The sequence below is a fragment of the Raphanus sativus genome, unplaced genomic scaffold (assembly GCF_000801105.2).
Source record: "Raphanus sativus cultivar WK10039 unplaced genomic scaffold, ASM80110v3 Scaffold1115, whole genome shotgun sequence".
NCBI lineage: Eukaryota > Viridiplantae > Streptophyta > Magnoliopsida > Brassicales > Brassicaceae > Raphanus > Raphanus sativus.
In genome coordinates this window covers 1-25,172 of record NW_026616429.1, presented here as the reverse complement: position 1 = coordinate 25,172, position 25,172 = coordinate 1, and the positions used below count along the sequence as shown (strand labels likewise).

Below are 25,172 nucleotides of genomic sequence, written 5' to 3'. Positions count from 1 at the left end.
AGCAGCAGACAGAGGGAGACATGCAGCAGCAAGTGGAAGGCATTGGAGAAATTCGACAGAATATTGATGAGTCAGATTCAGTTGAAGCTGCAGTTTATGACTTGGAAGAGCTCATCGTTAGAATTGAGTGGATAAAAAAGATGCTAAGCCCAGATGTTGGAGAAGGCTCAACGTGGAAATACCAAGATTTACCGCCCATCTTCCAAGGGAATGTGAATTCATAGTGGTGATAGGTTTGTAATCATGTTACATCTTTCTATTTAACGTTTTCTTTGTGTTGTATTTTTTCATTTCTCTAATTGTATTTTTGTTGAAAACATTTCAGGTTTAGGAGGTGAAACTGCTAGTGATGTTGATGAAAGAACCGATGTGAATGGGAAAGAGGCGTAGAGTTTTGTACAACAACCAGAAAAACATGATGATGTATAGGTTGTTATATATTTTTCCAAGCGCCTAAGAAGGCTAGTGACCTTCTTTTTTTTTTTTGTCACTTCTTTTGTACACATGTTTTTACATTTGTATAAAGTTAAATGAAGCGAATTTAATTTTAGTTGTTTTGTCACTACTGAAAATATATTTTCCACTCGTTAGCATTGGATTATTACTCAAACGCTATATCCAGTGTAGAATGATTAGTGAGACGTTAAAGTGTAAATCAGCTCTGACTTTGAAAAACAACCCCAAATCTTTGTTGTGTTAAAAGTTTGGAAAGAAATTTGATTGACAATTTACTAAAATAGATTATTTTCAAATTGTTGCCACAGAGATATTAGAAAAAAGAAATTATTAAAATATTTCATTTATACTCTAGATATATAAATACAAGTAAATAAATAAAAAATAAAATAAATAAAATTTTCTTTATAATTTCAGATTATATATTTTCAAATTCGAACAATACCATAATTTGTTTTTTTCAAACTTTTTGTTTTAACTTTTTTTTTTCTGAAATTCAAAAATATCTTTTGAAACTATTTTTAAAATTTTTAATATTTGTTTTATAAAATTTTAAATCTCAATCCCAAATGCTCATTTTTAACACTAAATCCTAAAGTTTAAATTAATTAATTCAAAGAGTATAAATGTACAGTGAAACTTATATAAATTAATAATGTTGGAACTACACCAAAACTATATTTTTTCTTTAATTTATAGAGATTATTAATTTATCGATATACTAATTGAACCAAAAATTTAATTTGAGACTATAAAATTATATTATTTTATAGAGATTTTTAATGTAAAATTATATTATTTCCTTAATAAAACATTTTGATTGTTTTAATCATTAAAATTTGTATTTATAACAAGTAATTTTTAGTGTATATTAGGTGTTTTTCAGATTTAATTCAAATATACAGAACTAATCAGAAATACCCATCGCGAAAAGTAAAAACCATTGAAAATAAAACAGGTTCAATATGAATTCCCAGGATGACCAAGCCCAAACGTCTTTCTTCTGTACAAAGCCCTAATATCTATTGGAGTACTTCACGTGAATGGAATATTTTTTTGGTAAACTAATGGGCCGGTAAAATTAGGGGTCCACACGAAAATTGTATAAATAGTCGTGTGTCATCATTGCCTTCACCCTAAACTGCCGCCGTACAACTATTCTTTCAGATCTGAATCGATTCAATCGTGGATTAGTGGTATTTTTTTCTGTCTCTTCTTTTTTTTTCCTTTCAGTTTTCGATTTTGTGGAGCTAGATAGCTTCCAAGTTGATTTTGATAGTGTTTTGATTAAATCATGATTAACTCTGGTCTCTTAACTTACGTTCTTGGCTTTGGCTAAGAGACAGTTCTTAGTTTTTCTTGGTTTCAATTAAGAGACGGTTCTTAGCTTTTCTGAGTTAAAATTTAAGAATCGTCTCTTAAATAAAAGATATAAAAACTGTTTCTTAGCCGAAAAGTAAAAAAATATCCAATCATGAGTTTAAAATCCAGTTAAGAGACCTAAGTCAATCATGCCTTTAGGTTTTTGAGATTTTGTTTTTGAACTTTGAAATAAACTTAAAATATAAGATAAATTGTTAGTATAAAATTTTGTTTCAACACAAACCGGTTGTCTTTGTTATGACATTAACTTATAGTGACAATTTCTTTTACATTTGTGAAGTTTCATTCACTATACATAGGGTTGGGCGTTCGGGTACCCATTCGGGTTCGGTTCGGGTTTTTCGGATTTCGGTTCTATTTTGTAACACCTTCGAGATCCCATTCTAGTAAATCTACAAGTACGGTTGGGGTTCGGATATAACACATCGGTTTCGGTTTGGTTCGGATAATATCCGAAGTAACCATATACCATTCGGATTTGGGTTATATCAAATCGGTTCGGATATATTCTAAATAAAATCTAAAATTTAATAGCAAAACATAAAAAAAAATTATTTATATATAATAGAGTATTTAAAACATTAATTTAAATGATAGATACTTATTGTTAGATATCATGTTGAAATAAATATGAAATTGAATATTTGAAGTACATATTTATGTTTTAAATATTTAAATGTATACTAATTTGGACATTGGGATCGGTTTTTTCGGATATTTTTGGGTTTTCGGGTTTTTCGGGTTATCCATTCGGGTTCGGGTATGTTTTGTAACACCCTACAAGATTCATTCGGATATTTTTAACATTTCGGATTCGGTTCGGTTCGGGTTTTTCGGTTCGGGTTCGGTTCGGATTTCGGGTTACGGGTTTTATGCCCAGCCCTAACTATATAGATATAAAATAAAAGTGGAGTGAATTGTTTCCAATGTTTTGTCTAAGTTTCTTCAAGTTAGAAGCAAGCTTTTGCTTTCTGATATGCTGTTTTTGTGCTGTCTTTGATTTCATTTTAAGTTTGAGTAACAATAATCATTGAGATGTCAATAGTTAATACAATATCTTTTCTTTATAAGACTATTTAGAACGAAAAACAAAGATTGTATCTCTTGAACATATCACCCTTCCATAATAGATCTCTTTTTTTCATCTAAACTCAGTATGCGGAACAATTTAACTTGCAGTTCCTGAAAAAGTAAATGGCTCAAACAAACTTGCCTTTCAAAGTTGGTCAAACTCTTGAAGTTAGATCTTTTGAAGAAGGATATCGTGGAGCTTGGTTTCGATGCAAGGTAATTTAACTAGACTCTACTTTAAAAGAAATATTTGAAGTCTTTGTGCATTCATATGCACCCTACTTCTTAAAACCCAACTATATCCTCGAGGTGAATGGTTGAGGAGGATGAGCCTATGAAAAAAAGTTTTTGCTTTGCGACTTATGAAATCTTTAAGTTTCCATCTAGAGCCAATACTAGAATCATGATATCTTTCAAAATACATTTACATTACTAATTTAAGGCAAAACTGATTGGTGACATTGGAGTTTGTTGTTCAGAGACCTCAAAAGAACATACATTTAAATCCCTTTGATCATGCATGCACCTTGTTCCCCTTTTGTTGATCTACATCTAGCTACAACTTCTAAAAAACATTTACGAATAAGTAAACATATGTTGTGGGTTTGAAGTCCTCACATCATTTGAACATGACACCTATGAGCTCATGCTACTGTCAAATTCTGAATCTCAATTGATGTCAACATGTTTATGGACTCAGGTTATGAGCAGCTTGTACCCTCCCTCTATAGATCTTTGTACTAAAAAAAGAATTAGCTTTTCTAGAGAGACTGCACTCCCAGACTCTACTACCTCTTGGATCTAAAGGTCTTTGTACCCAGAAAATTCTGCTCTATATCTCTCCCAGACTTTACTTGCCATAGACTGCTTCCTCAATGGGAGAGTTTTCTTTCCAAGAAATAATTTGCTCGTTCCTTAGAGAATTAGTTCTTTCGCTTGAGACATGCTCTCTTTTCTTAGAGAGAGTCGACTCTCTTTTCTTCATATAGAGTCGATTTTTTTCTTCTGAGAAAAAAGAATTGGCTCTCTTTTTTTCTTTTTTAGAGAAAGACACTCCTTTTAGAGAGACTCTTTTAATAGTGAGTCTTTTCTTCCAAGAGATAATATGTTCTTTTGTAGAGAGTTCGTTCTTTTGGAGATAATTCTCTTTGGTTAGAGTGAGAGCATCTCTTTCTGTCAGGAAGAGAATCTCTCTCTTTTTTTGAGAGAGCATAGTCTCTCTCAGAGAAATTATCCCTTTCTTAGAAAGTGGTCTAAAATTAGATTAGCACAAGAGTCATTCCATCAATTTTGCTTTGAACTTGTCCCGAGTTATAGCTGGTTATTGTTGCTCTCTCTATCACACCCAATGGAAGGCTGGATCATTCATATAGACAAAGTGAGGGAAAGTTTTTGGTATACATGTGTCATTAGGTCTCAAAATATTTATCAGCATGAGTAAGCAAACTCAATAGATGTATTGTCAAATGATAGGGAGAGTTCAACGGTTTCTTAGCAAGTTGCTACCGATCTTGGTGTCTCCTAGTAGAGTTCTTGTGGCACTGGGTGGTGCTGGAGTCATGTGGGGAGTTGCTTTAGATACCAGCAGCTTCGTTGAATTAACTAGTGTCTCCAACTCTCTAATCAGTTTCTTCTGACCTTTGTTCAGCATCAGTGCATCTGTTTTAACTTTGCATCTGTCACTACATGTTTTTGATCATGATTCAGCATCACATATATCTCTGAAAAACCTAACCACTACATACATTCACGAGTGTTGTAGGTTATAATTAAAATACTCCCTCCGTTTTGCAAAGAGTGTCGTTTTAAGATTTTATTTTTGTTTCATAAAGAGTATCGTTCTATATTTTCAATGCAAATTTTTAAATAAAATTTTAGTTTTATCCATATTATTCTAATGCATTAATTAGAAAGAAAAATCTATTTAGTGTGTGAACAAATGGTAAAATAGAGTTTTTAGTTGTTTTTTTAATGTGTACAAAGCTTCCAAGTGACATTTATTATGAAATAGAATGAGTAATAAATAAAAAAACTTAGTGACTGTGTACTGATGCATCGTACCAAAATTACAATTTTATATTAGAGATTAGGAAGATAAACATGCATTTAGTCCAATTAAGTATCACACAGCATCCATTTTTGGTTAGTACTCATCTTTCTAGTGTTTGAGATGCTCTCTTATTATCAGATATAAACATATGTTAACAGCTTTGTTTCTAATGGTTAATTAGATATTAAACATATACACGAAGGAGGGGAAGCTGTTCTACAGCTTGAAGTATCTTGATTACGGTACCGAAGGTGAGTGTTATCATCCTCTTTTACATATTTTTTTTGTTTAACTAATAGTATACTATTTTCACAATATTTTATAATGCCTAGGCATGAATTAACTTTTGAAAATCTTATATGGTTCAGATATATATCACACACAAGTTTATCAACGGTTTGAAGAGGAGGAGAAAGAGTGGCTGATGGTTCGACCATCATATCCACCATTTTATTATGAGCGCTATGTCCGGAAAATCGAGGCTGATCAAGCACCTCTGGTTGCCGTGTATGGCTCTCGGAAAGTAGGAGACTTGGTTGATTGGCGGTATAAAGGCTGTTTCTGGTGTGCAACGGTTATGGAACTGGAAAGAAATGCGTTACAGGTACATAGAAAACCAGATTGGTGTTGTAAAGTTGTTTGTTATCCATTCTTTCTTGTCCTTTGTTTTCTAAGTGGAACTGTCAATTTGGCAGATTGAGTTGTTTCCACCACCACTCGGTGAAGGAGAGACTTATAAAGCTTCGCGCGCAGACGTGCGTCCAACATTAGATTGGTCACTTGAAGATGGCTGGACAGTGCCTTCTATGGTTAGTTTGTCTTATACGTGATTTTGTATTTGTTTTCTTTTTGGTATCTTCATTTGTCAATAGTTTGCTCATTTTGTTTGATCACGTGGTGGGTGTTGCAGGATGGACGGAAAAGTCAAAGTGTTAAACTCTTGAAACGTGAAAAAGGAGGTTAGGTTTTGCTACTTACACGGGCAATGATTCTATTCTCCTTTGTTTGCTTGCTTTTGAAATTCATTTGGTTTTCTTTCACCCTTTTTTACACTAGATCATGTACCTCAAGATGTTTGCCAAACTGGAAAAGAGCAGAAGCCAGAAAGAGCCAAGAAGCAGAAGACAGAGAGAGTCAAGAGGCAGAAGACAGAGGGAGACATGCAGCAAGTGAAAGACAGTGAAGATATTCGACTAAACATCGACCAGTCAAATTCAGTTGAAGCTGCTGTTTGTGACTTGGAAGAGCTTATTGTTAGAATTGAGTGGATAAAAAAGATGCTAAGCCCAGATGTTGGAGAAGTTTCAACGTGGAAATATCAAGACCACCGCCCATCGTCCAAGGGAATGTGATATCGATAGGTTTGTGATCTTTTTACATCTCTCTCTATTTAACGTTTTCTTTTATATACATGAACAAGATCTTTAATGTGAATAGAGATAAATTGGAACTTTAGAGTATTGTTTTTGTATCTTTCACTTCTCTAATTGTATTTTGTTTTATTTGTTTCAGGTTTAGCTGTTAGGAGGTGGAAATTGCTAGTGAAGTTCGATGAAGAAACCATGAGCGAAATGGGAAATGAGCGAAATGGGAAAGAAGAGTTTTGTGCAACACCAGAAAAGACTTAATGATTAGGTGGGCTGTATATACTTTTCCAGACGCCCTAAGAATGCTTAGAGCAGTACACATGTTTTGGATTTTAGTTGGAAACGAAGGTAATTAGCCTTTTTATTGGTTGAGAGAAGAATGCGCTAGTATATTTTTTTTGATTAACCTCCAAGCCTATGGATGGATTTAGACAAATCTTCAAACAGATAGACATAAATAAAGGTTCATACCCATGTGGATGTACATGTTAAGTTAGATAGACTTAAAACCAATTGCTGATAAAATGAAAGATCCATCTATTTTATATATTGTTTAGGATTCCTTCTAATTATCGATGTGCTACATTTTTGTGTCTAATACACTTTTTCGAGATGATGGTTCTTTGAAAGTCAATCTCAGAATGTTCGGACAATGATCGATAAGTCAACTTTGGCTTGGGCTGGATAGATGTGGATCGGGTTAGACTGCATGGATCGCACTCTGATACCAAATTAAACTAGATGGGTTACTCATCTTATCACCAATTGATTTGGTTTTAGGTTGGAAATCCATCTAACTTAGCATGGTATTCCACATCCATCTAACTTAACTCAACTTAGTTGGGAATTCAATACATCTGATCTTAACCCATGGGTCCCTAACTAATATGTTGATTCACACGATTAAACCTTATTTCTTAGAAGATCATTTTGTTTTAAGCTGATCCGGCTCAACCATGTTTAATGGTTTGAGTTTTCAATGGATAAATAAAAAAAGATAAATAAATTTGATAGTATAGGTAGTTAAAATAATTATATTAGTAGAGCTGTGCATAACACCAAAGCAGAAACTTAACTCGGTCTGAAAGTAAACCTAATCAAGCTGGAAAAGACATGAATGAATTTGTTGTAGAGTGGTACAATATATACACAATCTGATTGCATAAAAAGACATTTTTCCAAACGCTCTCTTGCATAATGATTTGTTTCACCTTTTTCTTGTCATTTTGAATGATTCCTATCTTGAGAGTTATAAACTTTCTCAAGTTATCTTTGTGGTCGTAGTACTGGACATGTGTGATGAATGACGTACCAAGCCGAGTAATTACTGATCTATGCTGATTTTCTTGTTTTGTGAACCTTCTCATCATATTCACGAGAGATGCATGACTATGGATATAGCCATTTATAAGATGCAGCTTCTTATTCCCACATTAACTGAAGGAATTTTCAGATCAGTGTTAGATGTAGCGCTTCGACATGGTTGGGAACTCAAACAACTAGACGTTCAAAACGCCTTCTTACACGGAACCATTGATGAGGACATCTATATGCACCAACCACCGGGTTTTGTTGACAAGAACCACCCACATTATGTGTGCAAATTGGAGAAAGCTCTATACAGACTCAAACAAGCCCCAAGGGCATGGAACTCCCGCTTCAGTCAATACGTCACAAGCCTTGGCTTCATCTCTACCAAGTCTGATGCCTTTCTCTTTGTCTAAAACATAAACAAGACTTGGCTTACATGTTATTATATGTTGACGACATTATCTTAACCGCCTCGAGCAAGACGTTAGTGGCAAGGATAACAGAGAGACTGAAGTCTGAATTTCCAATGACTGATGGGCAGATTGAATTATTTCCTTGGTGTGAAGGTGGACTATAACAGTGCCGGTCTCTTCTTATCTCAGAAGCAATATGCGTTAAACATCATTCAGCGCGCAGGTATGAAAGAATGCAAACCTGTTTCAACACCTTCAGACGTAAACTCCAAGTTAGCGGCAGACGAAGGAGACAAGATAGATAATCTGAAACAGTATAGAAGTCTAGCTGGGACATTTCAGTACTTGACGTTTACAAGACCCGACATCGCCTATGCAGTCCAGCAAGTATGCTTATTCATGCATGATCCTCGTCATACTCATCTCAATGCATTGAAGAGAATAATACGTTATGTACAAGGCACTACCAGTTACGGTCAGCAAATGTACAAGTCAGCTTCCTCCACGATCACAGCCTACTCCGGCGCTGACTAGGCTGGCTGTCCCGACACAAGACGATCAACCTCCGGTTACTGTGTCTACATTGGTGAAAATCTCATCACTTGGTGCTCCAAGAGACAGCCACTGTATCACGCTCCAGCGCCGAGGCCGAATATAGCAAACACCGTTGCAGAAACATGTTGGATTCGCAATCTTCTACTTGAGCTACACCAACCGGTGTCTAAAGCAACATTGATCTTCTGCGACAATATCAGCACAGTCTTCCTATCATCCAATCCCGTGAAACACCAACGGACAAAGCATGTTGAAATAGACCTCCACTTTGTTCATGAAAAGGTTGCAATGGGCCAGGTCACAAGACAATCAACATAGTTGTGGTGTTTTGGCCATTAACAGCTTCCCTACGAATTTAGAAGAATAGAAGATGAAGTTAGGTTCATAATAACTACATAAACAAAAACACAATTAGACATAAATAAACATAGCTTTAACATGATGCATTCTCTATTACGACTTAGACAATATTAGCCTCTCTAACTTCATCCACCATATGATCAAGCATATTAAACAACAAATTAGAGTCTTTCACAAACTCTGGAACATCAACTGATTTGAGGAAGACTGATCCATTTGGAGAGTTAACAAAGAAATTGATGATGTATTTTTGTACAACTGAACCACGCCATCCATCAGACATGATTAAACAACCTTTTGCTACCTATTCTGCTTTATGTTCCACCAGCTGATTCTCAGTTTCCTTGACTTATTTAACCAAAAGAAGAAATCGTAGTTCATACATAGTTGTTGGCTTAAATCCAGAATCATATTGGAGCTACTAATTCAAATGCCTCCTTGAAACTGTCATAATTGGCTGCATTGAAAGAAATCTCTGCATTGTAGAACCACTTTGCAAACTCAAAAATAATATTTTCTGTCTTTTCTTCTTTTCAAGATAAGAGGAGCAACGAACCTGTCCATTGGATACTGACGTTTCTTCAGCTTAGGCTGACATGGACGTTTTTGACTTTGTTCTTCTACTTCATCATCACAACTGGTTGTTACATTTGGAGAGCAGTTTTAGCTTCAGCCTTGTTAATGAGAAAAGTTTTGACTTCTTCGTTCATATGATCATGGATTTAGAGAATCACAGTCAGATAACTTTTAACTAGATGTTGTTTAACATGTAAAACTTAATCATTGGTGACTTTACCACAAAAGTTACATATCCATTATCCAACAACCTAACTTCTTAGGATCAACAATTGCATACTTTCTTGCTAGATCAACTAGCCGAAGTAGACATGGTGAGAATAAAAAAGTAGGGAGATTCAGAAAATAGAGAAGAAGCAAGAACCAAAAGATTTATGGAACCAGAAGTGCAAAAAAAATAGATTTGGATAGTGCATGAGTTGTGAGATATCAAACTAAGTTCCACATTAGAGAATTAGACAAATAGTGTCTAATATAAACATAAGTCTAACTCTAATTAGTACGAGATCTTTTAGAAAGGAATCCAAAAGTAAAATCATGCGGACCAGCTTTTTAGGTCCAAAATGGACAATATCGTACTTATCGGACAATAAAGAGTTGGACATGAGCTCACACAAACCGAACAATTGATATTAGAGCGGTTTGACGAAAAATCTGCAAAGAGACCTAAATATCTTTCGAGAGATGTCTAATACATAAAGAGAAATTCAACTCTAATTATTACGAAGTCTTTTGGAAAGGAATCCAAAAATAAATCCATGCATACCAACTTCTTAGACCTAAAGTGGATAATATCATACTAATCGGACAAAAAAAAGTTTAACATGCATGGCTTTCAAAAATCCAACATGAGTCACGATGCAAATATATTTTTTCACAAATGTAAAGACATAATCAACCAGTTTTACGTGAATTGAAGTTTTGAAACTATAAACAGAAAATAAATATAATCTTAATCATATATAATTCCTTTTTCGAATCCAAAACTAGTTTTGATAGGAATCTTACCTTTAGTCGCATAACCAGTGACACGTGATGAGGCTTGAGGCTTCCAAAACAACTTGTTAAGCTGTGAATCCCCCAACACAGGTCGCCTCATGCATTTAGTGAAGGCCTCAGCACTTTTTAAACCCTGTTCTAAACTAAACAATTAAGTCCTCATAGGCTCATAGCATGAGATATAGAAGTCCAACCACCTAATTAATCATCAATATGGCACGAGTATAACGCATAATTCAAAACATCTGAACGCTCACAGCTAAAGATCAAACCAATACTGCAACATAAGTAAACAATATAGATCAGTAGAAAAAGATGATCTCAAATACCTGGTAGTAGTGTCATGAAGACAGAAGATACGGTTTGATGGTTGAGGAGACTCCAAACAGGGAGCCCGAGACGCCAAAAAGGCCAACAAAAGCACAGAAATTCCCCCATGTATTTTTGGTACAGTGTTGGTCTTTCCAACTACTTCTTTTGTACGGAAGCTATAGGTTATAACCAATCATTATATAATTTATATTGAGTACCTATATCACTGTGTATTAAGACAAGCAAGAGTTTAACGTTAGAATCAAACACATAGTTACCATAAACGATGAAGAACTCGCAGGAACGTGAGGAAACCATGTTGACAAAGACATTAAAACCTGGTAACTTCGAGAACTGGATACAACTCAATGAGAGCAGAATTGAATTGTGGTTGTCAACAACCTTTAGAAGCTTCTATCCATGGAGTGACCTTTGACAGAACCTGGTTTGGGATCCTCGCCGACTTCTTCCGACCATTGGGGAGTTTTAATCTGGACTGTGGAAAGTTTAAAGCTGAAGCTGCAAAATCAATACTTTGTTGAAACCCTATTTTTTGCCGAGAGAGAAAATATCCTAACAGCCCTAGTTTTATGTCGTATCTCTCTTTCTTGGAATACAAGTTATTTTATAGCATATTTCCAGGGAATCGTATTTTCCATAAATTAATTTTCTATTTCTATGGTTTAGATATGTCAGACAAAAATATTAATTTGATTTGCTATTTCTCCGACGAATTGTTGGAAATTATACTTATAATATTAGTTATTATTCAGTTATCTCCAATTTTCTCCTTTCATTAAAATATTAACACACATTATACTTACACATGTAAGTGTAGCTAATAGCGATGTATAAAATACGTTTTTTTGTTGGAAAGTTAAAAGAGAAAATATTTAGGATAGTATTAAATTTTTTTGTCACAAATATAACACACAAGAAAAAAATGATCAAAAATATTTCATTAAAAAGATTAGTTTGCATTTATACACCTAAAGTTAAGTAATCGAAACCTTAGATTTTATAGAGTTAAGAAAAAAATTTGGGATTAAAGTTTAAAATTTTACTAAAAATTTAAAAATAAAATATGGAAAAAACATAAAAAAATTCCAAAAATAAAAAAATTCAAAAAAAAACAAAATAATTTATAAAAAAATTTGAATCTGAAAACAATAATCTGAAAGTATAAAAAAAATAATTTTTATTTTAATTTTTTATATATCTAAGGTATAAAAATATTTTGACCTCTTAAATTGAACATTTTAATCATTTTCTTTTTTGTGTGGTATTTTTATGATAAAAACATAGAAAATGTTTATTCAGGAGAATTGACCAAGTTAAAAACATACATTTTAATAAGAAATTATCTTTATCATCACAACTAAAAAATAAATTCATTTTATTAAAAATAAATTAAGAGTCAGAGTGAACTATCGTAAGACCCAAAACCTTATCCATCCAGAAGCCACAAAAACTACATCGTTTTAAAATAGCTGACAACAAGTGCAAAAACTCTTATCAACATCAAAGGCAGAGGAAACCACAAGCCCAAAAAAAAAGTTATCAGAGAGGTTAGAGCAATGGCAGCGGTGAACTGCCTCTTCTTCAAGCTATCACATTCACGACATCTCAAACCCTCAAGGCCTTCTTTTTCTTGCTCCGCCTCACAACCTTCCCAAAACAACATAAAGGTAAACTACACATTATCACCATCATCGTCAAGAGTTTCCATATAGTGCAGCTTGAGATCAAAATGCTACAAATGTCAATATCAGGTAATCATAAACGGAGCTGCAAAAGAGATAGGAAGAGCCGCTGTGGTTGCTGTGACTAAAGCCAGGGGAATGGAGTTAGCTGGTGCCGTCGACAACCATTTTCTTGGCGAAGATATTGGCTTGGTGACTTAACTCACAACACATCTGCATATTACTTCCACCTGGTTTTGGTTTATCTATTTGACTCGACTCCTTTAACTCTAAATGTTCCTTTAGCTATGTGACATGGAGGAGCCTCTAGAGATACCAGTAGTGAGTGATCTAACAATGGTCTTAGGCTCCATATCTCAGGTTCCATTATTTCCAAACCTTTCCTTCTCTATTGTTTCCCACCAGAGTAACTTCTACGGAACAACCTAAACGAAAAATATTGTTGGTAGGGAAAAGAAGTAGGAGTTGTGATCGACTTTACAGACCCATCAACAGTGTATGAGAATGTAAAACAGGTAACTGAATAACAACTTTTTTTTGATCAAGCTCCTTGTTATATCCACTAAGATGGAGAAATGGTCTTTGATTTTATCAAGGCAACTGCGTTTGGGATGAAGAGTGTGGTGTATGTACCTAGGATCAAGCCAGAGACAGTATCAGCGTTGTCTGCATTATGTGACAAGGCCACCATGGTGAGCACAGGGTGAGATACTCTCAGCAAATTCGTTTTGTTGTTTTCTTTTCTTTGTGAGGTCGAGCTTGTCTTGGAGCAACAACTGTTAGACCTTAAATGGCCCATGTTAATCTAACTTCTCCCTGGTTGGTTTGCGTTATAAGGGATGCCTTGTAGCACCAACTCTGTCCATAGGATCTATACTTCTCCAGCAGGCTGTGATCATGGCTTCCTTCCACTACAACAATGTAGAAATCGTGGAGTCAAGGCCGAATGCATTGGTATGATTAAAAGAAAATCTAACTTAGATTTCACAGAGTTACGGTTTTAAATTGACACAATTTGGCCTGGTGCTCAAAACTAATTAACATATAGAGTACTTGGCATTGTATATAGAGAATTAGCATGAATCGAAGTACATATAATGGGTATTAAATCACAAGAAGTGGCTCTAATGATACCTATGAAATGCAGGATCTTCCTTCTCCAGAAGCTACACAAATTGCAAACAACATATCAAATCTTGGTCAGATCTACAACAGAGAAGATAGTTCAACTGATGTTCAGGTAAAGCATACATAAGCTTGCAGAAAGAATAACAAAGATGAACTAGTTAGGATCATATACATATTATAGACAAACAGAGCTGTGTGTTTCCTTATTTTATCAGGCAAGAGGTCAAGTAATAGGAGAAGACGGGGTTCGTGTTCACAGTATGGTTCTACCTGGACTACCGTCTAGTACACAAGTCTACTTCTCAAGTCCAGGAGATGTAATTATTATTAATTTATTACAGTCTTCTATTTCAAAATCAAACTAAAAATCATGTTCTCTAACACAAACTGCTGGACACAGGTTTACACAGTTAAACACGACATACTTGATGTAAGGTCCCTAATGCCTGGACTACTTCTCGCTATCAGAAAGGTGGTACGCCTCAAGGTAACAAGGAAACATGCGAGAATTGTCCATCAATTGATGTCTTACTTTTATTTAATGACTTCTTGTCCTTGTTCTCTTTTTGGTTTTACAGAATTTGGTTTATGGCCTCGAGAAATTCCTGTAGGAACTGAAGTGTTCCGCCAGTCATCAATCAAGATACGAGTCAAATGTTACAATTATCAATCAAGATTCTTGTAGCTCATGTCATCCTGCAAGTCATAAGAAGGAAAACACATTAAAAAATAAATTATAGAAATAGGTTTGATATTTCCTTTCATGATAATACATACGGATATTCATTTTTACGGTGAGGACACTAGCAAATTCAAATAAGAAACCAATTATCCTAGGACCTGGCAAATACGATGTTCAATGCTTTTGGTCGTGGATACCAAAATATTTTTCATTTTTGGGTGGTACCAGATAAATTAGCAAAAGGAACAACCACTCAGCTCTGGTCTCACAATTAGATACCATGAGAAGATTTTGTCTTAGTTTGCTCAATTTAACAAAAACGCACAAAAAAGAAAAAAAAGGGAGAAGCAACAAATCCTTATTATCATATACATCCATAAGAACTAGCTAACCTCTGAATTTATCAGCCATGGCTCCAATCCAGGCTCTATCTTTATCGCTATATGCATATCCAGCAGTAGAAGCCACCATCAAAAACCCATCCACTTTCTCCGATTCATTTACATTTCGTAGCAGAGGTTGCACAAAAACAGAACGCGTCCCATCAGGAAGAACATCCCACGACAATCCAGAACCTAAAATCAAACTAAAAGTTTAACATATATGCAAAAGAGGGTCGCCGCCACACTGCTGAAAAAAAAAAAACTCAAGGAACACAATATATACCTGCATACTGAGGGAAATAAAGAGTCTCCTTAACATCAGCCAGGCCTATCTCATCAGTCTTTCTCTTGAACCAGTCGTGTAGTTGAGCCTTTGACATTTGACCAGGGCAGTTCCAGTACCCACGAACGCAAAGCTCACCTTGAATCGATATCATCTGAAGTAAGAAAAAAAGTAAACTTTCTTAGTAAAACAGAGAACTAAGAACAAGGAAGGAAGGCTTGAACACCATACCACAGCTACGGTACTTGTATTCCTCAACAAAACATAAGTTGACCAAGCCAAATCCTCCTTCAAAGAGTCTCCAATACTTGATGATATCACAAAAACCTGCTCTCCCTCTTCAGGTAAGCTTCTCTTCTCCACTTCAGTACCCTAAAACAGTAAAAGCTTATTTCACTAAATATGCCGAAACAAAAGCAGTAAAAGGCAAATGTAAAGAAGATTTTAACCTTGAGGAACTTGCCAAAGTAAGGTAAAGCTGTTGAGAAGGCAGCAAGTGATAACCCTAAAGCCTCTGATCTCTATCACAATAATACACAATCATGCAAGTAAGTCATTGCTACTCTTAACCGAAGTAAACCAAGAAACAATTAAAACGTAACCGGATTAAACCAGGTCTTTCCACATACCAGCTGCGATTCGCTGATTGGAGGTGAAGCTGAGAAGTGATTGAGGAGAATAAGCGATCCGAATCCGTACCCGATCCACCTCGGTAGATAAGATTCGTCTAGACCAGGAATCCCTACAACAACAAAAAACGGTTCAGAATCTCTCTTAAATTGAAGTAAGTTTCAAATTGGAGAAGGGAAGAGGTGTTACCGAAAGTGAAGCGGAGGACGGAGAGATTGAGCTGTTGCTGATCGGACCGCGATGACTCATTCTCCGTACGAGCGAAGATACGTGTAGACCTCGCGGCGGTTTGGGATTGGGAGCGGGGTTGCAGCAAGAAGCTTGGATGGGACGGGAAGTTGCAAATTCGAACACTCATTTCTCTCTCTCTCTCTCTCTGTCTCAGTCTCTCAGATGGTTGAGAGCTGTGAGGGACCAGAGAGAGAGAGTGTATGTATGTATCGCCATTGATGCCTAGTAGGATCGGCCCATTAATGGTATACTGGGCCCAGTTGTTTAAACTAACCCGCTAACTTGAAGTTAATGGTCTGGTAATATGTATTCTTTACATTTAATTTATTATATATTATATAATTATTTATATCAATAATTTTACGATGGACAATTCTACGATGTGAAAAAATAATTGCCATTCTTAAAAAAATAATTACTAAGTAACTAATTTTATAACTTTTTTTGAAAAAGACGTAAACCACTAAAAGGACTCTCAAATTAGTAAAATTTAAGTGTAATTTCAGATTTTTAATAGTATTTAAAGAATTTTTTTAATATATACTATTATTCATCAATCGGTCAAACCGGAATTTTAGTGTTTGATACAATTCAACCAATAAGAACTTTCTACATGAGAACTTTCTACATGTAGAACTTCTATATTTTTATCATTTTGTTTATTTTAATTGTAAGATAATCTATTAGATTAATACTAATAAGAGAAATTCTCCCAAATAATTATTTTTAAGTTTTATCACAAAAATAGTTTTCAAACAATAAAGCGACCAAAATAGTTTTCTTTTATTTTAAAATTTTTAGTTTTAATTTTAATTTTTTTAAATTTGAAATTTAGTGTTAAAATCCACCCCTTAACTTTAAACTCTAAATCTATATTAGTTAATCTTTATAGTATAAATACATATTTTACTATTTAATAAAACTTTGTTTAATCATTTTCCTCTTTAAAAACTATTTTATTAAAATAAATTAAAAAAGCTATCGACCAGAATTTTTTTACTGATAAATTGCTCTGATATTTGCATCACGCAATATCCTTTTTATCCACACCAAAGCTATTTTATAACTTCGTTTTAAGTTTTGACTAATCTTTTTTTTCCATCAAAATTGTATTAAAAAGTCCAAGGGCCATAAACCATTACATCTCTAAATCCGCAAGCCCAATAAACAAAAGGGCTAAAAATACAAACAACAAAGATGGACCTAAAGCCCACACTTCCAGGCCCATTCCACTACCGACACAATCGAAGCGAGTCGTCCACGCGTTTCAATCTCCCGCATCGCGGAGACACGCGTCACGCCCTCGCCATCCCGATCAACACCACTACGCCTCACCGTCAAACAGCCGCGCCGGAACTTCTTGTTCGTCGCGGCACGCCTGATCTTCTTCTCGGATATCGCCGGAGGCCGTAGCTACAATCATATTTGCTTCGTCTGAGCTTTAGCGGAGAGCTTCATCGAGGGTCTCTCTTGATCTCACACCACCCAAAGCCATCGAACTCTCAAACACACAGATCCATAAAAAGAAGGAAAATAACCAAAACCTAATACAACCGCCGTTGACTGTAGTAGGACTAAACGGCACAAACGCTAGAGCCGGCCGTTCTCTTTTAACGGAAAAGAGCCACGCCGGAAACAAAAGCCGAACGCCCACCGCTTGAATGATGCGACGCCGGGAACAAAAGCCGAACACCCACCGCAAGTTTGTTGCGACGCCGGAAACTTACGGAAATAGCTTATAGGGACTGAAGGATGGCATAGATCAAGGGCCGGACCGACGGCGGCTGTGGAAGCCCCACCGTCGGCCGGATTTACAGATCTCACTTTCGCTTTTCTCTCTATATCGCTTTTCTCTCTCTGTAAAGCAACCCACCTACTAGCGTTCTGTTAAGTTTTTACTAATCTGAATACTAAATTATAATAAACAGCACTTTGGGTTTCAAATTTTAGACTTTTTGGTGTAAAACTATTTTCAACTCTTAAAATCTAGTAGATAAATAACCTTCCACATGAACGTTAATGTTGATTAGAATTACATATGCATAAACAAATATAAATCTGCACATTCTAATTATATTAATTATCTTACAATATAAACAGACTTTATATATTTACAAGCAACAAATATCCTACAAACTAATATATCAAAACAAAACCTTTCAAACAAAAATTAATCGAAATATGTGTATTTCCCTCTATACTCAAATGGACATATAATCACATAATCTAAACATAGACCACCTTTGGTATGTGTACAGTCTATCTGGAGCATAGAGAATTTGACCCAAACTGGTGAGTTCTGATTCTCTACGACAAAATCACCTACGTGATGATAAAACCACCTCCCTGGTTCATCCAGATGTCGTTCAGACATCGCATCTTGGCCGTCCGATGTAGACAGTTGAAACCTCACTGGTTTGATATCCCAACCATGCACTTGGTCTAGGTTACATGTTTTTCTCCCGCACTTTCTCAAAGGTTTGCCTAAATGTATCTTGAAAAATATACTGTATTTTCCTGGTGCAAATTCAAATCTGACATTTCCCACTACTTCTAACCACCATACTTGCCGGAGATAAGCTATAGATCCAAATCTGAATGGTCAAAAGGTTCAATAAAATGTTAACCGTAGTAAGGAATTAAGAATGAAAAGAAACATAATAGATGCGAGTGTTGTTAAGGGGACAATGTTGATCAAATACTCTATCTCTTAGTTAATCTGTTATAAATCCAACGCTAGTTAGTAGTAACAAAAATTTCTACATATACATGTATATATCAATATATATGTCACTTGACTTATATTTTTAATCTTATCTCCTTTTTCATTATTTGTTTTGTTCAATTTTTTTAATTATAACATTTTGATTTGTAGGTGAATATTATATTGACAACAAAAAACTTGCTAACGATAGACTTACCACTAGCAATCTACCAATCAAAAGTGTATTTTTCTTAAATATATTTCTTCTTTTTTGTAAAGGAGGCTATAAATAAATATTAATGTGATATCACGGGGTAATGATTATGTATCTTTATACTTCTCTAAAAAGGTATTATTATTATTATTATTATTTTATTTTTTTTTGAAAAAGGGCAACTAAAAAAGGTATTATGTATATTTATATTGAAAGATTGTGGATATAGTCTGGATAAAGTTTCCAAAGAGTAATTTTTTTAACGACAAATTTTTTTTTAAAAACATTTTCTGAGTTTGTTCACGGATAACTATTCATGGAATAAAAATGATAGTTTTTTTTTTGAGAAACTAATAAAAATAATAGTTGAAGGAAAGCCATCCAATTATTGACATGATGGAGCAAAATTTGGGATAGAGAGAAAATGACATTTCCGTCAAGGACCCAACAGTTTCCATATTCACTAAACAAAACAGCTCGAGCTTATCTTAAAAGATTCTATATCAGCTATATGAATATTACACGTCATTATACATTTCGTATACGCGTTTATATATTATGTTATTATACGTAAAATTCATTGCATGCTTGTACAATTTGTAGCCAACCCAACAATCACATTGTCATTTTTCCTTATATTATACAATGATTAGTTTGAAAGAGAAACAAAGAAATGTTGACAAAGTCCTTTCTTGAACTAAGTGTTGACAAAGTCGTATGTCTTAAGAAATAACGATGGGTTCAATTAGCACAAATCAGAAAGAGTTTAGGCTTAAATTGTAACTCATCCCTTAAATCTTTGAATGACATCGCTGGTTTTTTTGTCTACACTCTACAGATATTCAGAGGCAATAAGATTTTGGATTTTAGGTTATTCCTCTTCGCACATTCTGTTCTTTTATACTATATTTTTTGAATTTTCTTATATTTATTGTTGTGTAATGTGTTTTGTGCTTGGGTCAGTCCGAACTGAAACATTTCTTATATCTTTTGGGATTTGGACTGGGCGACCAGTAAGGCTAGGTTTATATCTTTTTTTATCAATAAATAAAAAATAAAAACAAAACGAAAGAGATGTATAGAGAGAGAGACGTAAAAGTGACCTGGACTCGTCGGAAGAAATACGTTCCCAATATCGGCGATCATCAAAGCCGGTTATCTTCATCGCCTTTGGTGATATCGCCAAACACATTTTCCCACTTTTCTTGTCCAACCATGCTTCCTTTTTTTCCATTACAATCCAAACAATTACTTTTATTAATATAACTAATATATAAATAAATCGCAACCAACTCTGGTAAAAGATTTTCATATTATAATCTTTCTGCTTCTTCTTTCGTACACACATGACAAACCCATTCGGTCGACGGATTCCCTTTTAATATTAGTCTTTTTGTTTGAATTTCACGTCAAATCCAAACACATCGGAACCACTGATCCATAAAATGATCCAGATTTTATTCATATCTTCTAATTATATTTCTGTAGAATATTTTCTCAAAAAACTGTCTAGAATATATATAAAAATTTGTAACGATCGAGACTGAATTAGACCCTAACTAAAGAAAACTGATTTAAAGTTACAAAAAATATATTTCGGAATATATAGTGATGCATTGATATTTATAAAGAAATAGTGGTGCATTTTATTTCAACTAGGCAAATTGCAGTGGTTGGCCTTTCTATACATATGATCATGTTTTTGTTTATAATGAAAAACGATCAATACGACGAGAAGATACGAAAACGTTACATAAAGAATCTGTTTGTATAACTTTAGTCATATTCTTATAAACCCAAAACTGTGGAAATAGTAAAAACTTTATTGTCTCCAGTTCAAAAAGTCGATAGATGGTAACTAAATGTTTTATATAAAATTAGTGTTAAATGAGTATTTCGGAAAGAAAAAAACTAGTGTCTAAATTTGTTAAAATTGTTCTAAAAAACTTTTAATTTGTGACGGATTTGTCAAATAGGCTTCCACATAGGCCTATATATACCAATTTTTAGAATACTGATTATATTATTGTCTAGTTGATTTTAGGCATGATGGGAACAACTATTATGCTTTAGGCATGATTGTCTAAAGTGAATTCGTAAATAAAATACTAGAGACTAATCTAGATATTTACAATTCCGCCCAGTGTTTTTCTTCTCATACTAATCTCTAAGAATATACAGTATATTTTTTTCTTTTCCTACACCCCAAGAAATATCTACGGGACGTATGTGACCATCAGATATATGAAAGATTCTAAAGACCAAAATATAAATAATTAAGATAAAAACCTTTGTGCCGGCGTCGAAGAGGTTTGGTTGGCAAAGCCTTGCATAGATCTCTTTCGTGCGGCTAATAACTTTGTCTTTTTCTCCTACTTGTTGATCTTCAAGGATTCTTCGGACCAAAAACTTGTAGTTAAGGGGAAGCTTGTGTTCCCACACAGTGTCGGATCTCGACGCCCTATGAAATGACCTATTCACCCTTGCAAGTATGCATATCTCCGGTGGCTCCATGTACATGAACATTGCCGTTATACAGTTCTCAGGCACGTCTTCGAGACCGCATAACTTTCCAGCGTAAGCCTCGGATCCTGCGAGGCTCGATGAAGCTGCCCCCATAGATAAAAGATTGGATGATAAATATATGAGTCCTCTGATCTTTATTTTCTTCTTTTGTCTATATGAATTCAAGATTTGGGGTTTGATGTGGTGGAGAAGTAGAAAATATAGGGTGAAAAAAATGGGTTTGACATATTTGCGATTCTTTTGTTCTTTGGCTAATGGAGGAAGTTAATGGCTTTCTTGGTTTTAAAGGAGAGAAAGGGTGGTACGTGGGACCAAAAATTTTATGTGAACAAGAGTTTCTTATAAATTTAATTATTTTACTTGGAAAGTTCTGTGATGTAGTGCAGTTAAAAATGTTTCAATCAATTATGGATGGGAATTCGATAATTTATTATGACTTTTGGACTATATTTATTTGGACCTGTCATTTTTTGGACAGCGATTTTGTGCACATTTTATTCCTGGGAAAAACTAATTAGACGAGAGGGTGGTTCAGATATTTTTCGATCAAAAGTTAATTTTGGAAAAGCTGAAAAAATAAAAATCAGTTGAAAAATAGAAATTCATAAAAGTATATGGAACATCAATCCTTTTTTCAAGAGTTAAATTTTCCCAAAGTTGTTTTTGTACTAATTTAATACACGCAGTGTATATTCGATGGTTTTACCACTGAGAAAATAATTAAAAGGATCCGTTACTAAACTAGTGATAGGCAAAAAGTGGAACTTACAAAACATTATTAAAAGAAAAAAAAGAAAGACTTGTTGGGGAATTTTTAAGGAATATATTCAAAGTGCATGGTTTCATCAAAGATGCTAATCATATCAGTCCTAGTTACCGGTAGAGGAAATTAAATATATGAATATTTTAAATATATATTAACTTTACAAATATTCTTTTATTATTAAAAGGGACCCTTATTAAAAAGATGTATATAATATTATTATGACGAGTGAGTTTTATTGTTCTGAAAACATATGGACCTCGTTATACTTTATATAAATAAGTTTTAGTTTAAATATAAAACACTTGAGAATGAGCTATACCTTATCCAGACATAAAGTCATAATTTTATTTTCCACTACAAATTGTAAAAATGGAATTATCATTAACATAAAATGTTCAATATATCGAGCCTAGTGGGTGCAAAAAAATCTAGAAACAGTATTGGGCTCTTGTGGCAAACGCATTCTGCCGATAGGATGGCGAGATATCGATTTAATCATTTGGCAAATGTTTAAATATCATAATTAAATACTTGAAAACTCACGTACGTAGCGTGAAGTTCCCTCGTCCATTGGGTTGTATGTGCCACTTTTTTGTGTTGGTGGTTGAATCTCTTATTCACGGATGTTAATTGCTGTAACCACTCACAAAAGTGAAAGATGGTGGTCCATTAATTCATTTCAGCTTATATGATTCTTGGCATAAAAGATAGAAGCGTCGTCCTTCATCATTCTTTAGGCAAATAGTCCATTAGTGGTATAGTTAATTTTACTTCGATGATTGAAGTGACACCTTGCTTATCAAAGTAACTAAATATTTGTTACATTTGATATATAATTGATTCACGTGAACCACGTCTAAGCTAGTAATGATAAAGTCAAAAACTGTCGGATTTAAGCTAGCTCTGTAACCACTGACCTTTATATTAAATAGGTTAAAATAATATGACACCAGCAAAACGAGGATTTTTAAATAACGGATACTGTCGACTCGTTGAAAAAATATTGTCTAAGAGGATTTCACAAATATTTTAGAATTCAAGTTCTGCTAGTGCTAGGAAGTTTCACACCAGACCTGTATTCCGCTGTTTTCCGAAGAACTTTTTTAATGTATCGGCCTAAATTAATACGGCCGCATTCGCAGGTTGGATATCCGGATTTTTGAAATTATTTTGTGATTTGCTGTATATATTATAGATATCTAATTTTTCGATTTAATTTATTTCGAAAAAAATTTGATATTCGAAAAACAGATATCCGAAAAATAAATAGATATTTACGAATATTTACGGATATCTCATATATTTTGATTAATAAAAATAATCTTAAAAATTCAATACAATTTTGTTTTGTAAAATATTTTTTGCATGGTATGTAAGATAAAAATTTTAAAAGTAGTGAATTTATAATAACACAAAACTTAAGGAAAATTTTATAATTGTCATAAATTTTTCTTTTTCTTTGTGTAATACTTTTATATAAATAATAGTGTGAATAGAATTTGTCAAATCATATATTAGAATAATATTTATATAATTTTATATATTTTAAATTTTTAAATATGATTAAGATATACATGTATTTATATATTGTCGATCGGATATCTGCTTTTCAAAATTTTAATATTTGTGATTTGCTTCGATTTTAACGGATATTAATTTTTAATAATTTTTTTTCGAAAGTTTACGGATCGAATCGAATCAAAACAAATAACAAATCGGATCAATTTTAATGGATAAAATATTCAGCCCTATAGCATTAATAGTTAAGAGTAATCCAGATTTTAGTCAAAAACAACCTAGTTTGCAATCATATTTACGTTTTCCACTAAAATCTCTTTTTGACCTATTTGGGGGGGGGGGGGGGGGGGGGGGGGGGAGATTCTCTTATTGAAAACACTGATAAAAAATATATAATTCAAAACTATAAAAGGTTATTTTTATTTTTATCTATGTCTTTCTATATTAAATAAAATACATTTTCCAATTTTTTGTGACAAAAACCTGATCTATTTAGGAGAATTGTCGTAATAAATACTAAAATACTATATAAATACAAAAAACACCATTAAAGGTGGTTACAACATGTTAAAAAACATAATACATCATTTACTTCCACATAAAGTCTAATAGTCACTCTGTTTTATATTAGTTATCGTTTTAGGTTTACATACACAGATTAAAAAAACATTTAATTTTACATATTTTCAAAAATAAAAATGGCATTACCAATACACCTAACCATGTTTCAACCAATAAAAAAATTGAGCAGAGAATATTGTCAACAAAAATTTTACATTGAAAACCGAAAATGATATTTATTTTGAAACAAAAATTATACCCTACAACAACAGATAATTTAAAAGGAGAGAAATATTATTTTATGTATTAGTTTTTTTTACTAGTTACAAAATATACATTACAAGTTCTACGTATATGTTTGACTATAAGCTCTGGTCAATTTCTTATTTTTTTCTATCACAGGCCTCCCTCCATCCTTAGAGAGGCCGTATGAGGCGGAAGCCCCACGTACGGTTTTGAAGCCGAGCCTTTCCAGCAATGGGGCTTAGGGACCGATATGATGATTGGTTTAGGTAGGCGGTTCGGGATGATCAACTGGACGTATGGAGGGAGGGGCTTTATGAGGAATTAGCAACGCAAGGGAGAAACAGGCCCGCCTTACGTTACTAAATTCGTGGCTCAAGGTGATCATCCATACACGGAATCACCAACCCCCCCCCCCCCCCCCCCCCTCCCCAAAACTAAAGCTTTTGTTCTCTTCTTTTTTTTTACTTGATTGGCAGGTGTACAACAACCTTTATTCTATGTTATTGATAAATCGCTATTTCCCCCAAACCGCTAGTTTTTTCATACGACTCAGAACTTCTCACGTTGTTCTATTTCCCAACAGAGAGCTCATAGGCCTTTATTCTTTGGATAAAAGTAGCGACGAGTCGACTACTACGACCACATGCGCATCTAGCGCAGTGGCTTGTCACTTCGTAGGCTGACAGGAAATACCTCCGGTAACCAGCCCCTCTTAAGTCTCAGATAGGTCTGAATGTTATCACA

General features: G+C 34.1%; 4 protein-coding genes and 1 long non-coding RNA gene across 12 annotated transcripts; 2 read left to right on the top strand and 3 right to left on the bottom strand.

Moving 5' to 3' along the window:
• The first annotated feature begins 1,519 nt into the window (after positions 1-1,519).
• Positions 1,520-6,864, top strand: LOC130503760 (uncharacterized). Its single transcript, XM_056998327.1, has 8 exons — positions 1,520-1,652; positions 3,019-3,126; positions 5,142-5,211; positions 5,329-5,564; positions 5,656-5,769; positions 5,871-5,919; positions 6,017-6,321; positions 6,473-6,864. The coding sequence occupies exons 2-7, from the start codon at positions 3,034-3,036 to the stop codon at positions 6,310-6,312; spliced, it is 858 nt and encodes a 285-aa protein (XP_056854307.1). The 5' UTR covers positions 1,520-1,652; positions 3,019-3,033; the 3' UTR covers positions 6,313-6,321; positions 6,473-6,864.
• Positions 3,148-11,455, bottom strand: LOC130503761 (uncharacterized). 3 transcript variants are annotated; one of them, XR_008940990.1, is made up of 4 exons: positions 11,192-11,455; positions 10,871-11,079; positions 10,551-10,738; positions 3,148-4,592 (listed from the first exon to the last, which is right to left on the bottom strand). It is a non-coding gene; the product is annotated as an uncharacterized LOC130503761 (long non-coding RNA). The 3 variants fall into 3 exon arrangements; XR_008940989.1 differs by lacking the exon at positions 3,148-4,592 and adding an exon at positions 7,551-8,953 and having other exon boundaries at positions 10,871-11,029; positions 11,132-11,455; XR_008940988.1 differs by lacking the exon at positions 3,148-4,592 and adding an exon at positions 7,551-8,953.
• A 777-nt stretch (positions 11,456-12,232) lies between these two features.
• LOC130503763 (protein COFACTOR ASSEMBLY OF COMPLEX C SUBUNIT B CCB2, chloroplastic) lies at positions 12,233-16,067 on the bottom strand. 5 transcript variants are annotated; one of them, XR_008940993.1, is made up of 10 exons: positions 15,852-16,066; positions 15,662-15,774; positions 15,482-15,553; positions 15,264-15,404; positions 15,033-15,186; positions 14,759-14,941; positions 14,217-14,380; positions 13,691-13,722; positions 13,190-13,467; positions 12,233-12,981 (listed from the first exon to the last, which is right to left on the bottom strand). XR_008940993.1 is itself a non-coding variant. In XM_056998329.1 (6 exons), the coding sequence occupies exons 1-6, from the start codon at positions 16,018-16,020 to the stop codon at positions 14,754-14,756; spliced, it is 837 nt and encodes a 278-aa protein (XP_056854309.1). In that variant the 5' UTR covers positions 16,021-16,067; the 3' UTR covers positions 14,625-14,753. The 5 variants fall into 5 exon arrangements, 1 of the variants encoding a protein (XP_056854309.1); XR_008940994.1 differs by having other exon boundaries at positions 12,233-12,521; XR_008940995.1 differs by lacking the exon at positions 12,233-12,981 and having other exon boundaries at positions 12,983-13,467; positions 13,691-13,762.
• On the top strand, positions 12,410-14,476 carry LOC130503762 (dihydrodipicolinate reductase-like protein CRR1, chloroplastic). 2 transcript variants are annotated; one of them, XM_056998328.1, is made up of 10 exons: positions 12,410-12,541; positions 12,626-12,748; positions 12,842-12,916; positions 13,006-13,071; positions 13,153-13,248; positions 13,394-13,510; positions 13,704-13,796; positions 13,900-14,001; positions 14,085-14,171; positions 14,263-14,476. In XM_056998328.1, exons 1-10 carry the CDS (start codon positions 12,431-12,433, stop codon positions 14,293-14,295), a joined length of 903 nt encoding a protein of 300 aa, XP_056854308.1. In that variant the 5' UTR covers positions 12,410-12,430; the 3' UTR covers positions 14,296-14,476. The 2 variants fall into 2 exon arrangements, 1 of the variants encoding a protein (XP_056854308.1); XR_008940991.1 differs by lacking the exon at positions 14,263-14,476 and having other exon boundaries at positions 13,874-14,001.
• A 1,871-nt stretch (positions 16,068-17,938) lies between the features above and the next one.
• LOC108844153 (F-box protein PP2-A14) lies at positions 17,939-21,613 on the bottom strand. The gene is made up of 3 exons (XM_018617371.2): positions 21,101-21,613; positions 19,915-20,033; positions 17,939-18,487 (listed from the first exon to the last, which is right to left on the bottom strand). Exons 1-3 carry the CDS (start codon positions 21,428-21,430, stop codon positions 18,064-18,066), a joined length of 873 nt encoding a protein of 290 aa, XP_018472873.2. The 5' UTR covers positions 21,431-21,613; the 3' UTR covers positions 17,939-18,063.
• Between the last annotated feature and the right edge of the window lie 3,559 nt (positions 21,614-25,172).